This window comes from Rhipicephalus sanguineus, chromosome 8 (genome assembly GCF_013339695.2).
Source record: "Rhipicephalus sanguineus isolate Rsan-2018 chromosome 8, BIME_Rsan_1.4, whole genome shotgun sequence".
Taxonomy (NCBI): domain Eukaryota; kingdom Metazoa; phylum Arthropoda; class Arachnida; order Ixodida; family Ixodidae; genus Rhipicephalus; species Rhipicephalus sanguineus.
The window spans coordinates 123,737,762-123,754,692 of NC_051183.1; the positions used below are offsets into that span (position 1 = coordinate 123,737,762).

At 46.9% G+C, this 16,931-nt stretch overlaps 1 protein-coding gene across 1 annotated transcript in view; it reads left to right on the forward strand.

Annotated features, from left to right (window-relative positions):
• LOC119403488 (acetylcholinesterase-1-like) overlaps nucleotides 1-13,558 on the forward strand; it is a 32,350-nt gene extending 18,792 nt beyond the window's left edge. Inside the window, exons 4-6 of the mRNA XM_037670419.1 lie at nucleotides 11,434-11,444; nucleotides 13,142-13,334; nucleotides 13,450-13,558. Of these exons, the coding sequence (XP_037526347.1) occupies nucleotides 11,434-11,444; nucleotides 13,142-13,334; nucleotides 13,450-13,558 (313 nt within the window). The remainder of the gene's footprint in view (nucleotides 1-11,433; nucleotides 11,445-13,141; nucleotides 13,335-13,449) is intronic.
• The last annotated feature ends 3,373 nt before the right edge of the window (nucleotides 13,559-16,931 follow it).

Genomic DNA, 16,931 nt, shown 5'->3' on the forward strand with positions numbered 1-16,931 from the left:
ATCGCAGACGATGCCTTCAACCTGCTTGTTTATACCAACGTTGCCACCGTCGAATCAATCATCAAAGTGTGTCGACGGTTTGAACAAGCCAAGAGCCGCCGTATAACTCAGCGATTTACGCGGCTTCCCAACACGGCCGCAACCTCATCTTGTGAAGCCGCTCCCCAGCCGCCCACCTATGACAATGTCACACGCATTGTTCGTCGGGAGATTGAAGCTGCTTGTCCTGCTCCCATTCAACCACCCGTTTTTACGGCACACACCACTGACCCTTCACAGCCATTGGTGGCCCTCATTCAAGCTGTGGTCAGGCAGGAGTTTGCAAACCTCGGCCTTCCTTCAGCATGTCCCCTGACTCGCCCTGTAGTACCGCCTTACTCCCCAGGGAACGCTCGCCGATCCTCTCCTACAGTGCCCTTCCGCAACCCTACGGAATGGCGAACACCCGATGACCAGCCTATCTGCTTTTCCTGTCACCAGCCAGGGCACGTTTCTCGCTATTGCCGTGGCCGCTGGTCAAACCCACCACGCCAGACCTACCCTACCTACATGCGCCCTACCACTTCTACACGTTCAGCCGCTGCACCCTCCAATTTCTACTCGTCCTCTCACGTACCTCTCACCAATGACGCTACTTCGCCCGTTCGCCGCTACTCCCGCTCGCCGTCGCCGCAACGCCGCCAGTCCCGCTCTCCGCAGCCTCGACGCTTTCCCTCGCCGACCTTCTCTGGACGCTCGCAGCAGGAAAACTAGATATTGCAGCTTATGGAGGTGAAGCTGCAATACCGTCGACGCCTACAAATCCTCTACTGACGCTACCCACACACCACAGCCTGCTTGAAGTAAAAGTCGACAATGTTTCTGTGACCGCCCTCGTTGACACAGGCGCGCACCTGTCTATTATGAGCGCCCCTCTACGCCGCCGTTTGCAGAAGATTATGACGCCGTCCACGACACAGGCAATACGTGTTGCCGATGGCGGTACTGTAGAAGTAATCGGAATGTGCACTGCTCGTGTCAGCATTGCCGGTCGTCACACCGTCGTCCTTTTCGCCGTTTTAGCTCGTTGCCCTCATGACCTCATACTTGGCCTTGATTTCCTTTCGGCACACTCGGCCTTAGTTGACTGTTCTTCTGGTACACTCAGCCTCGATCTTCCTCTTCTCGCCGATAACTGTGAAAAGCCCGTCAGCCGCTTGAGCCCAACCACTTTTGTTCGCCTGCCACCTCGAGCAGTGACGTACGTCTGTTTGTCATCGACCCCTCCAGTTCCCGACGGCGACTACATCGTTACACCTATAACAGACGCACGGCTTACGCGCAATATTACTGTGCCGCATACCATCGCCACCATAGTGGATAACTCCGTCTTCCTTCCGCTCCTCAATTTCGGCCTCATCCCCCAAGTGTTGCCCTACCAGATGTCGCTCGCCCAACTCACAGCTATAACCGACGATGACATCAACGTTGTCGCCGTAACTGCTCCGGACCAAGCTGAAGTCTCACGATTGCCCGGTTCTGACGCCGCCATTTTTCGAAACATGATTGGATCAGACCTTTCTCCTGATCAGGCCGACGCTCTCTCCCAGGTCTTAGCCTCGTATAGGGACATTTTCGACATCCATGATCGTCCCTTGGGCCAGACTAAGATTGTCACTCACCGAATTAACACCGGTGACTCTGCACCCATCCACCGTAGGCCTTACCGCGTGTCTGCATCAGAGCGAGCAGTGATTCAAAAAGAAGTGGCCAAAATGCTAGCGAACGATATCATCGAGCCATCGTCTAGCCCTTGGGCCTCCCCCGTGGTATTAGTAAAGAAGAAAGACGGCTCCTGGCGTTTCTGCATTGATTATCGGCACCTCAACAAAATTACCAAGAAAGACGTGTATCCTCTTCCACGTATCGACGACGCACTCGACTGTCTCCATGGCGCCACCTTCTTTTCATCTCTCGACCTCCGATCTGGCTACTGGCAAATTGCTGTAGACGACATGGATCGTGAGAAGAACGCAGTCGTTACCCCTGACGGCCTTTACCAATTCAAGGTCATGCCCTTCGGTCTTTGCAACGCTCCAGCAACCTTCGAGAGAATGATGGACACGCTGCTTCAAGGATTTAAATGGTCGACGTGCTTGTGTTACTTGGACGACGTGATCATCTTCTCACCCACCTTCGTAACACACCTTGAACGCCTTTCGACCATTCTATCAATATTCTATCAATATTATTATTAATATTTTATGATGTTTTAAAATGATAAATGTATTATGTAATGTGTAAGTGTATATAATAAGTGTAAGTGTATATAATATTATATTGATTTATAATATTAAATGTTATAATACTTTTATTACTTCGGGTGCTAATGTCGCTTTGCCAAATAAATGGTGCTACTGAAATGGATCTATCTTTTTTTGACATTTAGTAAGATAGGCGTTGAGATCATGAGGCTGAATCTAATGGTACATGCGTCTGGACGCCGCCGGTAACTGATTCAGACTGCAAGAATGCGGGACCCGCTCTTCATCCGAGCCAGAGAGTGGGTGTGCGACCCCAACGTGCATCTGGACACCAGATCAATTGCAGGCCGGATGAGGGTACACGTCACCGTATCTTTCGTCGGAAATGGCGTCGCGGGAGCCACGGGATTAGTTGTCGGTCGCAATTCGAGGTTAAAGTGAGGGGGCCTCAGAGCTCTCTGAGAGCACGGTGCCCTGAAACAACCAGCGAACCGTAATTAGAGCGCTCGATTACGGCCAGCCGAGCGTGATGCGCGTCGCTAGAGCGCTCTGGAGCGCTCGAAAACGACCAATGGAATGTACCATGCAAGTCCAGCAATCTGGGACATCGACTACTGCAGCAAAGTTGATTGAAAGAAAAGCGCTCGTCGTAACTATATGGGTAGCATTCACTAAACAACAATTACTATGCAATGCCTCACTTTTTTCAAATTGCACTTAAAGCACTTAATCCGAACAGCGTTGTTATGCTATAGATCGCGATTAGTTTTAATCCACCTGCTCAATTTTTTTTCCCGGGGCGCTTTTGTACGTCCATTGCAAATGCATGATGTGATTATTGAAGTGTCCATTGTAGCGCAACGATCATTTGTTCGCTAATTGCACGTCACAAGCATGCACAGTAGGAGAACCATTCTATGTGCGTGCAATTCGGTGTGAGTACGCTGGCTGAATTTTTTTCTGAAGAGCTTTTCGTAATTGATGCTGCGGCAAGGCAGCCCTACGGGGGTAAAGAAGTCGCCTCTGGCTAAATGAGCGAGAAAGTGCATGTCGATCACATTAAAATTCTGGAAAAGTGCGCAGATGTGATGCATATTAGCACTCTGAGGTATAGGGATGTAGTAGTAGTAATAAATACCAGTAATAAATTCAACAATTTATTCGAATTTATGGGGACAAGTTGTCAGTGTAGAAGCACATGTATAGTAATGATGGTACTTCAGTGCATACAATTATAAGATGATAGATGCCATTAGCATATGAGGGATTTCTAGAATTTATTATTATCATTATTTGTAATCAAGGAGAATTATCATCAATTATTATTGTAACCTAGTCGTCATTGGTGAAAAACGAAGAGTATCCGATATGGCATGTAGCTTTTTATTAATAGTACTGATATTTGTATTTATTTGTTAATGATCGTCATCGTCACCATAATATTTTATATGCACTGCAGGACCAAGTTCTATGCCAATAATGGCCAGTTTACTCCGTCCTGCGCGACGTCATTGGACTTTATGCCTACAGTTTTTTTTACCTTCGTTACCCCACCTCAACCGCCCTCGGTAGAAATTCCTATCGCGTCGCACTAATTAATTAGCAATTCGGGGTAAATAATTAGGAAGTTAGGATCGTGTTTTAATGTATCAAACGAAAACGTATAGCAAGAGGATGCATGCATCGAAAACCTTAAGGTGATAAATAGAAATCCGAAGTCTGAGTTTATTTAGGGTAAATAATTAAAAAACAGACAGGATTGTTCATTATAACTGAGAGTGAAGAAGGGTTATTCGGCAACAAATAAGCACAACTGTATCCTTAACTATTGGGTAAGCCAATGAATGGTAATAATCAATTCAACAATTTGAGCGGGGACAAACCGAACGTTAAGGTGGTATTTTCAGCCCCCAACAAGATTCCTGGTTTGGGCAAGAGCAACTACATTCATGCTAAGAAGTCAGGATGCCAGAAAAGGCGCAGTGAAAGCTACGTAAAGTGTGCGCACATTGTGGCGTATAAGCTACTCTTGTCTTGCGGCAAAGCATACGTATAAGAAAAACGGGCACGTGCGCCAACGACAGGCTGCGGGAGCATACAAAATATGTGAGAACGGGAGCCGCAGCTAATAGGAAAAAGTGCGGTGCAAACTACACGGCAGATCATCAAAGCATTGGAGATTGCAAGGTTTGGAGATGCGTCTGTTAGCACGCCATCTATTGAATCAACAAGTAAAGAAACTTAATTTCTTAACAAAACGCGGACAGCGGCCCGACGGCGATGTCAAATCTTCAGACCTCATCATCTCGCAGACAAACATGTTATCTAAGATCCGCTGTCAACAATTGGTCAACCAAGATGTGCATGTGTTTGTAAATCCTTTCTCTTTTTCATTTCTTGTTCCTTACAAATGGGCCTGCGTGAGCTGCTTTTCAGCCAATTTATTGCTGTGACGCCTACTGAAATCAATCATATGTTGGAAGTTAGCGCTGTGTCCTCTGTCTTGCTTAACAGTGCGCTAAAAGAGTATAATATTAGTCGTGATATCTATAGTTAATTAAGAAATCTGGCAAGTAATAATAGTGATTTGGACGATCTCGTTGTGACGCGTTAAATGAAAACGGAGAGGACGATGATGAATGCAATGTGAACCTTAAGTGGCTAATTAGCAGTTGGAATGTCCTTATGCTTAATTGTGTATTTTCTTGCAAAACATTAGAATGACTCTGCATGATTCACAAAGAATAAGAATTACTCAGCAGCATTTATTCGTACTCGCTCTGTGATGTTAAACCTAGTGGCCAATGTAAATAAGAAAATTACTAATTAGAAGTATGCGATTGAAAGCTGTTAGTTTAAGATGATATGTACAATATACGTACCTAGCATTTCAATGTGAATAAATGTAATACCAAATAACAGTAATTTATTTAATTTGATACTGATATTTAATTATGACTTTATTCACATTAATTACTATAAACCAAGCCTCGTATTTTGACGGTATTTTCCTTCAAACAGAACATCGAGTGCCTCGAAATAGTGTGTAAATTTGACGCATTTACAGCCCCTTCTTGATAGACGCTGTCCGAAAGGGTTAGTGCAAAGGCGTGTAGTGTCTCGTTGAGCGGCTCCTTGTGCATAACACGGCAGGCGACTTGAGTGTTACTGAAAACAGCGTCACTGATGACGTCATGTTGCGACGTCATGCTGACTTCACAGACAGTTGAAATTTGTGACAGCACCACGCCACGTCATAATGACGTCACAGATAGCGGCAGTTGGTGACGGCGTTCTGACGTCATGGTGACGTCGGCAAGTGACCTCACGTGCCAACGTCGTAAAATAAAATCGTCGCTTGGTCACAGGTGGCCCGATTACGAAGGTAATGCAACGCCACGCGATGTACAGGCGCTCCCGGAATAATTGGGAACGCGCAGCCGCTCGCCAGCGGAGAGTGGTGGTGGATAAATACAGGCAAGGTCTGCGCATGCGCGGTCTCCCTAGAGAGCACGTTTCGCTCCCTAGTTCATCTACATTGCTGTTGCTGCAAAAGGGTCGCGCCATTGGTGCCCTTCGGAGAAATGGCAAGGAATGCTGGACGAATCGGGGCCTGCAGCATACTACGCACTGTAATTTAGACATATAAAAGCTTGTCTATTCCTTGCAGCCTGTTCTCGCCGTTGTCCGCGTCCATTCTGAGAGACTACGTTCTAGTGAGGCGGCATGGCTACAACGGCATCGCTGCCTTCTTTTCAACCGTCTTAGCCTGTTCTGCGAAGCATTAGTTCTTGCTTAATTATCTTCCGATCCGTGTTAGATATAGCTCGGTAATAAGGGGACGATTTGCAAAATTACATGCCTACTTCCTTAACAGGTGTGTCTGCGACAGCTGCAGTAAAACAGTTTACAAAATGAAATTAGGAATCACGCTTATGAAGGCGAATTTCACGCAGAGGAAGTGACTTGCATAGTCTTGCAAGCTCTACACGACTCCGCAGTCTTTTAAATGCGAAGCATTTCTGAGCGAACTTCTGCGACTTTCAGCGTATCTATCTATCTATCTATCTATCTATCTATCTATCTATCTATCTATCTATCTATCTATCTATCTATCTATCTATCTATCTATCTATCTATCTATCTATCTATCTATCTATCTATCTATCTATCTATCTATCTATCTATCTATCTATCTATCTATCTATCTAGCCACCTACGACGTTGTGCCCTCCTGGCCGCTTCGTTGATTGGATGTACACTAAAATTGGTATGGCGTAACATGACTGTATGACGAACACAAATGTCAGGTCATAACATGAAAACCATGATATGCATGTCATGAACGACATGATTTACATGCCACAGTCTTTGTGCTCTTGCGGCCGTTTCGTTAAATTGATATATACCAAAATTGGTTTGGCTTGACAAACGTGTATGGCGAACACAAATAACAGGAGTTAATATGCAAATCATGGTACGCATGTCATGTAAAGCATGACCACGTGCCACGCTCATGGTGCCCTGGCGGAAGTTTGGCTAGCTTGATATACGCCAAAATTGGTATTGCGCAACGTGACTGTCTGTCGAACATAAATGACAGGAGTTAATATGAAAATCATGACACGGATGTCATGTACAGCATGACTTATGTGCCACGCTCATGGTGCGCTGACGGACGTATCGCTAGCTTGATATGCACCAAAATTGGTATTGCGCGATGTGATTGTGGGACGAACATAAATATCTGGAGTTAATAAGAAATTCATGACACGCATGTCATGTATTACATGACTTACGTGCCATGCTCATGGGGCGCTGGCGGCCGTTTTGCTTGCTAGATATACACAAAAATTGTATTGCGTGACGTAAGTGTGTGACGAACATAAATAACAGGAGTTAACATAAAAATCTTGACACGCATGTCATGTATTACGTGACTTATGCGCCGCGCTCATGGGGCGCTGGCGCCCCTTTCGCTAGCTAGATATACACCAAAATTGGTATTGCATGACGTGACTGTGTGACGAACATAAATAACAGGAGTTAACATGAAAATCATGACACGCATATCGTGTACAGCATGACTTATGTGCCACGCTCATGGGGCGCTGGCGGCCGTTTCGCTAGCTAGATATACACCAAAATTGGTATTGCGCGACATGACTGTGTGATGAACGTAAGTAAGCGGAGTTAACATAAAAAACATGACATGTATGCCATGTGCAGCATGACTTATGTGCAGCGCTTATGGGGCGCTGGCGGCCTTTTCACTAGCTAGATATACACCAAAATTGGTATTGCGCGACGTGACTGTGTGTCGAACATAAATAACAGGAGTTAACATCAAAACCATGACACGCATGTCATGTACAGCATGACTTCACTGCCACGCTCATGGTGCACTGACGGACGTTTCGCTAGATCGATATGCACCCAAATTGGTGTCTCACGACGTGACTGTGTGGCGAACATAAATAACAGGAATTAACATGAAAATCATGACATGCATGTCGTGTAGGGCATAATTTAGACGCCATGCTCATGGTGCGCTCCCGGCCGTTTTGTTAACTGGATATATACCAAAATTGGTATGGCGTGACAGGAGTGCGTGACGAGCATAAATATCAGATCACGCATCATATATATTTACCAGAATATACGTTTCATTAGCATGGCGTATACCAGATGGCACATGCATGCATTCATGACAAACTTGCGATATATAGTGAACTAGATGTCACAACATGAATGACTTCGTTTGCATCAATGACAAACAAGACGATGTATGCAGCTGTTTGCCGGCTGCTTCGCATTACACCGATTCCCACATTGCGTGGGATCTGCCGTTTTTATTTGCGCACAGCGCTATGTGGTTCGAATATATTTGTGCACCAATCAATTACGAAATGGGGTCGCTTGGTAGCGAGCGTTCTTGCATTTTGATCACGTCTCATCGCTTGCTGGCGCAGACACTCATTTTATTTGGTCAGAGGGATTATACAACGCTTATCAAGGGTTGGCTCTGTGGGCTTAAGTATATTTCTCCGCACATCCATCGGCACTGTTTTCCGCATGCTGTCTGGATAAGAAAAGGGCGAAATTGTTCTCACTGTCATGGTTTAAAAATGTCCGTATGTCACTATCAATCGGGCCGCTGATCTGCTCGCGGTTGCATCAGAGGAAAACGCAGTCCATTGCCAGCGCTAGTCAGTCACCTACCATAAATAGCCCGAACAAATTATAAATATGATCCACCGTAACAAAGGAAAAATTACACCATCTCCAGCTAAGGGGACTATGGGATGATGCGAAGCCCGAGCACTTGCACGATCGCGTTCCGATGGCGTTCGTTGCGCATGCTACCGACATCGGTCAGATTGTTATCGAACCAAAGTCGGTCGCACACTTTGCAGCTGTGCCCGATGCTCCGGTCGAGGAATTCGCGCTTGAACCGGGTATTGGCAGCGTCGAAGCCCGGGCGTCGAAGTTGCCTATCGAGGCGTTCTGCAAGGGCGTTGGACTCACGTCGTGTGTCCGCAGCCGACGCGTTGGCTCGACGCTGATGCTTGGCTTCAATTTTTTTTTCAATTCCAATTTTTTGGATGGAAAAAACTTTATTTCCTATCCGACGTGTTTGTGGGCTGGGCTCCGACCTAGGTGTCGCCTAGAAGGTCTTCCCTCCTAGCGGCTTCCTCGGCCCGCTGGATTGCCCAGAGCTGATCGTCCAGAGCTGAGCTGAGCAGCACGGCCCGCCAACGCACGCGGAGGCTGTCGGTGGAGGTCGCGTTCTCATCCCTGTGTATTAATCCCTGGCATTCCCACAGGATATGTTCTAAGGTAGCTCATGCTTCGCAATCTTTGCATTGATCGATCATGTATATATCTGGATATAAAACATGCAGTAGCGCGGGATTCTTATATGACCTGGCTTGTACCTGTCGCCATTGGACAGACTGCGACCTATTGAGTTTAAGGTGAGGTGGTGGATAAACGCGCCTCTGCAGTTTATAATGTTTAGTAATGTCATTAAATTTAGTCATTCGGTCCTCCCACTCCCACACATCAGAAGACTGGCGAGGAACCAACATCGATCATAGCCCGGAAAGTGAGTCCTCGGGCTACGTTGTGTGCAGCCTCGTTAGGGTTGACCTCTCCCGTAGGGTCGGGTGTGTGGGCTGGGAAACATAGAATGTAGACACATCTGTCGTGTTGGGTTGTTTTGCCTGTTCTAGGAATACGCAGTGCCTCAGGGGAGATTCTGGCATTTGCAAAGTTGCGAACTGCCGTTTGTGAATCGCTAATTATATAATGGGCGTCAGTTTGGCCTATGGCCATAGCTATAGCTGTCTCTTCTGCCGTTTCAATGGGTGTCGTGTTTATTGTCAGACTTGTGCTGCATTGTTTATTGTCATTAACCACTGCCGCCACAAAACAGCGTTGTTATTTGTAACGAGCGGCATCTACGAAGACCGCTCCTTTGTTGTTTTCGGAGCTCTTTATCATGGTTCTCGCTCTGCTTTGCCTTTTGCCTGCGTGGTGTACGGGGTGCATGTTCCTGGGTAACGGTGGGACTGTGAGCTTAGCCCGTATGGTTCGAGGAATATCGCATTTGGTGCCATATTGTGTGTCATAAGTGATGCCTAGTTTCTCTAGAATGTATCGACCAGTCTTGGTTTTAGAGAGGCGCTCGTACTGTGCAATACGTTGCGCCTCTATCAGTTCCTCAAGCGTGTTATGTAAACCTAGCTCTAGGAGCTTCTCTGTACGTGTGCTTTGCATGAGTCCTAGCGCTTGTTTGTAGAGTTTTCTGATCAGGCTGTTCATCTTCATTTTCTCTGCTGCAAACCATCTATGGTACGCGGCCACATACGTAATTTGGCTAATGATAAACGCGTGGATAAGCCTTATGGCATTCGCTTCTGTCATGCCACTATGCTTGTTGGTGATTCTTTTGATTAAGCGCATCGTTTAAGACACCTTCGGTTCGAGCTTGCGAACCGTTTCCCCGTTGGTGCCTTTAGCCTCTATAATTAACCCCAGTACCCTTATCTTGTCGACAATGGGTATGGAGTGTCCATCTTGTGTTGTAAGTTGTATGTCTGTGTATGTACGTGTGTTGTGGTGCTTGGGAGGTCGGCCTTTTAATGTTGGCCTATATAGTAGGAGCTCAGATTTTTCGGCTGAGCACGTAAGACCAGTACCTTGTAAGTATTGTTCTACGGTGTCGATCGCTTCTTGTAATCGTTGTTCAAATAACCCATCGCTACCGGTGCTTACCCAGAGAGTAATGTCATCTGCATAGATTGTATGGTGTAATCCTTCGATCTTTAGTAATCTGCTAGGGAGGCCAATTAAGACTAAGTTAAATAGCATAGGTGATATCACCGATCCTTGTGGTGTCCCTGCACTGCCTATGGATATTTCTTCAGATGTAAGGTCCCCTACTATGATTTTTGCTTTCCTATTCGTGAGGAAATTCCGGATGCAATTGTATGTCCGCTCACCTAAGCCTAAGGTACTGACATGATTCAGTATGGCTTGGTGGGTGACATTATCAAATGCTTTTTTGAGATCAAGCCCGAGGACGGCTCGAGTTGATCTCCCAGGGTCATCTATGATCGGTTGTTTTAATTGTAACATGGCGTCCTGTGCTCAGATTCCTCCGATATCCTATCATTGTAAATGTGAGTAGGTCGTTGTCTTCTAGGTAGTTAGTGAGTCGGGTGAGTAAGACGTGTTCCATCAGCTTACCTACACAGGATGTTAGTGATACAGGTCTTACGTTTTCAAGCTGTAGGCGCTTACCAGGCTTGGGTATAAGAACGACTTTCGCCGTTTTCCATTGTGGCGGTACGTGGCCTTGTCTCCAACATTCATTAATAAAGTCTGTTAATTTGCCAATAGACGTATCGTCTAAGTTCCGCAGTGTTTTATTTGTAGTGGCGTCAGGGCCCGGTGCCGGTTTAGTATTGAGTTTCTGTAAAACTGCTCTTATCTCTACCTCACTGAATTCTTCATCGAGGTCAGTATTCGGCACTCCTAAGTATTCGGGGTGAGCGCATGGCGGCGCCTGGGATATGTATTTAAGTTCGAACTCTTTGAGGAACTCTTGTTCTGTGCCTTTATATGCATGCAGAATTTTGTTCATATTTTGTCTATGCACTGTTTTTGTGTCCTCCGGATTTAGGAGGTGCCTGAGTAAGTATCATGCTTTGGCTAGGCTCAATTGGTTGTCCATAGTGGTACAGGTTTCTTCCCATTGTTGGCGGCAAAGCTGTTGTGCATATTCTTCGATTTCCTTGTTTAGTGTGGCTATCTTTTTTCTTAGTGTTCTGTTACGTTTCTGCGTTTTCCACCATTTTTGCGGCCCTTGTTTCGCTTCCCACATATGTAAGAGCCGGCTGTCCATCACTTCAAGCTGAGCTTCAGGTGGGACTGTTTGTGTTGCCTTTGAAATATCCTTTCTTACATTGGTTGTCCATTGGTCAATGTCTGTAATGTTTTCTGTGATGCCCTCTCTTATATTTCTGAATTTAACCCACCCAACGAGCTTAAGCTGTTTGCCCTTGTATTTGGTGGGGCCTCTATAAGCTGTATTTCAATAATGGAGTGATCGCTCCCGAAGTCTTGCTGTGTATTAAGCCATCGAGCTGATTGCGTGTTCTTTATAAAAGTGAGGTCGGGCGTGGAATCGCCACATACACTATTCCCTTGCCTAGTGGGCATTGTAGGGTCAGTGATGAGGGTTAGACCTTCCTGCTGCGAGTCGAGCCAAAGATGCCTGCCGTTGGGGTGAACATGTTTATAGCCCCACGTGGAATGGGGAGCATCAGTCACCTGCGATTATCACAACTCGGTCGCCCGCGATGGTAAGCGTTCGCTTAAATAGTGTTAGCAATCTGTGTCTTGTGAATTTCGGATTACTGTACACATTTAGTACGAAGATACTATCCGCTGTTTTTTTTGTGGGCATGATTTCAATTAGTATATTATATATATCAGTAACTCGTGTGCTGTGTTGCACTGCCGTGTGGTTCCTCCGCACTAAGGTCGTAAGGGCTTTAGTCTCCCCCTCTGCACTGCCGATAGACCGGTAGCCTGACAATTTAGCGAGACCGTGCGCTTCTTGTAAGATAATAATATCTGGTTTTTCCTTATCTTTAAGATACTGGTGTATAACGGCTTTCTTGTTCCTGAAACTTCTACAATTCCATTGCCATATTGCATATTTGTTGCTTCTCTCCATGGCGGCAGTTACGAATTTGATTGCTTAGGAATCGCTGGGGTCATGATAGCCGGCTTTAGCAGTGGGGCTTTGGTAGTTACTATAATGGGTGCTACCCCGCTAGCTTGTAGGCCTGTAGCAGAAGTCCACGGTTCGAGTTCTGTTACCCTAGTGGATAAGTTATCTAGTTGCTGCTGGTGAATTTCCTATTGTTGAATAACTGTATTAGTTTGCTGCACAATAGCCGTTCCCCACTATTTGCTTTGCGCTCCCATAGTTTCCTTAATTTCGTTCATTGATTTAATTTCGGTTTTCATAGCTTCTTCAATTTGACTTATTCGTAAATCGACGCGTTGTTCGAATTCCTTCCGGCGTTCGTGCAACATGTTAGCGGTCTTGGTTTTCCTAGGTTTGCTAGTACCCTCGTTCTTGTTCTCTACAGCCTTACATTTTGGGAGAGGGGAATCAATGTTCTCCTCCATACTTGTTACAATATCCTCTGTTATAACTGTGGCGTCACTGCATTGCAGCTTGCCGTTTTTGTACTTGTGAATTTCTTCCGTTAATTTCTTATTCTCCTCCCTCATGGCGACAATTGTCTGATTGTTTTGCAAAATCATTTGTTTAAGTTGTGCTAACTCTTCCTCTAGTTTAACGACTTTCTGATCAGAAGAAGGCTCCGCGCTCGCCCCCTTGACCTTGTCTGCCCAGCTCACCCTGAACGATGCATCGGCGCCGGTGCTTTGGGCTTCCCTGGACCTTGACTGGGAGCGTGACTTCGACCTGGATTTCTTCCTGTACCTTGAGCGGCTTCTCCTCTCGTGCGCCAACCTGGGGAAGGACTCCGATTGGTCGCTCGCAGAGTCGGCGTTAGAGGGCCTTTCTTGTGCTGCGTAGAACGTGTTCGCTTGTTCTTGTCTGGATCTTTCCCAACGGCGTTTCCTCACTAGGAATGAAGCCTTATACCTTGCCTTGCAGGTACGATCTGCTGTGGGGTGGTCTTGGTCGCACAGCTGGTACCTGGCCTTGCATTCGTGGTTTTCAGGAGGATTTGGCATCCTGCATCTTCGGCAAATTTTGTGGTTAGGGTTAGGGCAAACATCTGCCCTATGCCCTAAGCGTCAACAGTGGTAGCACACATCCAGTTGTTTTCTGTAAAAAGAACAGCGTATTAGGGTCCCTCCATACTTCACGTAACTTGGGACTCGGTAGCTGTCGAATAGTACAATCACGTTGGTGGTGTTGCCCATTCGCTTGGCCACGAGCGCAGTTGGGTTTCTGGGGGTTATGACGTTTGCTGTGATATCTCGGGTGGTATCGTCTAGCGGTATTCCTCGGATCACTCCGTTGGAGGTGTCTTCTGGGGCTGCTTCATAGGCGCTGGCATCAAATACCTGTGTGCCTATTTTGATACAGGCCATTCGCTGGTATCTGTTGGCGTGTTCTTCGACTGGAGTGCTGACCACAATGATGTTTTGTTGGTAGTTGGGGCAGATCGTGTCTTGCTCTCGAGCTTCTCTGGGTATATGTATATCGGCGGCTTGGTAGACGCTGTTGGGAATGCGGGCGGCTCCGTGGTCGCTGACGCGAAGTCCCCCTCGTGGTCTAACAATGATCTTGTAGTCTTCCCTTGGAAGGTGCAGCATTCTGCTAGCTCTGGTGATTTGGCGAAGGCGTTGTTCCTCTGTTTCTTGTTGTTTTCCCCTATCGGATGCTGCTCGCTTCGTTGCTCCGGCATTGGCTCCATAGGCTTGCGCTGTCCCACCGGTCGCCATCCGGTGTTATCCTCAAATTCTTCTCTCGAGACGTTTTCTCCCTCCACAGTCACTTCCATCTGGCCAAAAAACCCGAAGCAAAAAGCGCGTAGGGCGCCGCGTTCCTTGTTGCCCTTCGCGACGCCCAACTGTGTCGCCGCAGTTGCGGCGGAGTTTACGGCGATAGCTATGCAGGTGCCTCTTCCGCCGGCGTGTCAAACTTAAAAACGGGCGAAAAATGGTCGAACATAGATTCTCCCACCTGATTTGGTGTCAGGGTGATCGTGGTGACTTGTGGCGTCGATTTGTGACGAGAAATCCGGTCGATTTGGTGATTTTCCGTCGAGAATCATTCAGGAAACACGGAGCCGACGCGATGAGTGACTGCTCCTGCCGGGCCTCTCGAGCGTCTCTCCAATTTTTTATTTACCAGAGAAAACTGGAAGGTCGCCAAGGCTAAGAGCCGTGAGAACGGCTTGACAAAGGCCTCTTCGAAACGGGCGGCGCAAAAAAAAAATTACAAAGAAACGACTACACACCACAGAGCGCCTTCTCACACCTAACTTTATTAGAAAGAACATACACTATTTAAACCTTCCCCAAGTATCACGTGCTCTTACACCATACTTGAGCACTGCACGGGCTCGGGCCTGCCCGAAAACCCGAGCGCGGCCCGGCTCGTGGGCCGGGTCGGGCCGGGTAAAATAGTATTCCCGGCGGGCCTGGGCCGGGATCGGGCCTGAAGCTCCGGGCTTAAGGTCGGGCCCGAGTTTGAGGTGGCGGGCTCGGGTCGGGCCTTAAGGCCAACTCCGGCGATTTTTCGAGGTCCATGGATCTCAATAAAATTCGCTGGGTACGTTCCTTTTCACGTTCTCGTTATATGTGCCAAATTACAAGCTGGAGACATACGCAGATTCATTGCAAATGAATTTTATTGATTGCCCCGACTCTCCCCACCTCGCTTCCCAAAATTATTGGCAACATTGGGTGCGTGACGTCATTGTTGTTAAGCGGAAGTGACGGAACCGAGGGGCCCTTGAGCGTCTGTTATCCGCAAGGCAACAATCGCGAGTGTTTGGCGAGCGCTTCGTTGTCTGTACGTGTGAATTTCAGTTCCTTGTGGTAATGCGTGCGATAGGTGGCAAGTGGTGTCGCGTTGTGGGCTGCACCCCATTCCCCGTTGTCAGTCACGAAACACTCGCACCTAACGATTACCCTGCCTCTTTATATTAGAGTGTTTTAGTTAGCAATGCCGGTTTACCGCACGGAAAGTACGGTAATACCGTACCGGCTAAAGAATGCACATGCGTGGACACCACGGAAACACTTTCCGTAGCATATACAGAAGTTGCGCATTGTGCGAAGCAACGTAACCTAATGGTGCAAAAGGTGGCTCATACTTGGCTTATATTAAATTCCTTCGGCCGTACCAACGCGATGTTGAACGCCGCTATTGCCAAACTTATGCATTCATCCCATAGCAATATTCAGAAGCTTTAGTTAGTCCGCGAACTTCTCAGCGATAGCATTTTACCCGATCACGGCCCCACAAACTTGAGCTGCCTGGACAGGTGGTGCCATCTGGCGTTGGAATGTGCAACCAGGCAAGCAAAGAGCTAAACAGGTGTGTTACACTTCATCGAAGAGGAATGACCATTACAGTTGGCCTCCACATGCGTCGGAATCGCAGCTGTCATTTTCCGACAGCTCAGCTTGTGCACGTGACACGGTCAGTCACACACAAGATTTCCGACGGAGTCACCTTTCAACTGAGCGTCTGCTCTTCGCCGCTTTCGCAGCTTTCATACTACGCGCTGGCGGGACCGGCATGCATTGATGATTTCCGGTTTTGTAACCACTTATACGTCACGCGAAGACAGTATGCTCGGTTGGGTTTCGGTTTCAGCGTTGCGCTTTTTTGGTTATTTAAAATTATTCTCCAACTTGCCGAGTGTTTCTGCTATCGGACCCGTGACTGGAGCGTCTCAGGAATATAAAAGCACCATTACTTTGACATGGCCAAAAAGTCGCCGGAGTTGGCATTTAAGATTGTTCTGAAGATTGTTCCACATATTGTATCTTGAGAAAAACGCTTTTTTATGCGGGGCAAGCTATTTGGAGAAGTATTATGCGGGACAAGTACTCAACTTCTTTTGCTTCTTGCACAAGGGACTGCTTGACATAACTGAAACGGGTGAAATAAAAGTAAGTAGACCAGGCGCTTGTATAGTGGCATCTCAATATTCTGTTCTTTAGTAGTTGCAGTCGCTATTATTTTATATCACAAATGTTATTTTGTATTCGCAGTAATACATCGAATACAATAAATTTGTATCTATAACTCTAAAGCAGGGTACTGTAAATGTTATTAAAGTTCCAGCAGTCCACTAAAACGAAATGTCTGCGCGGGGTCTCCTTACACAGAACCACTATAAAGACACATTCTTTTTCCGTGGCTCCGTCACGGCTCCCAGTGGTCATGTGACGCGACATAGACATGCACAGCCCGCTTTGTGTGGACACATTGCTAACGGCTGAGCCTTCATCCTGTTCCGCTATATGGTGCGAGAGCTACATGATACTGCCGCAACATCGTTGGATTGTGCAGGAATAGCATAGGTCCATTGAACAAGGCGTGGGGCGAAGTACATTCACTTGACGAAATATCTGGCTTGAAAAAAAACAGTTACGAATCCCGTGCCTGGT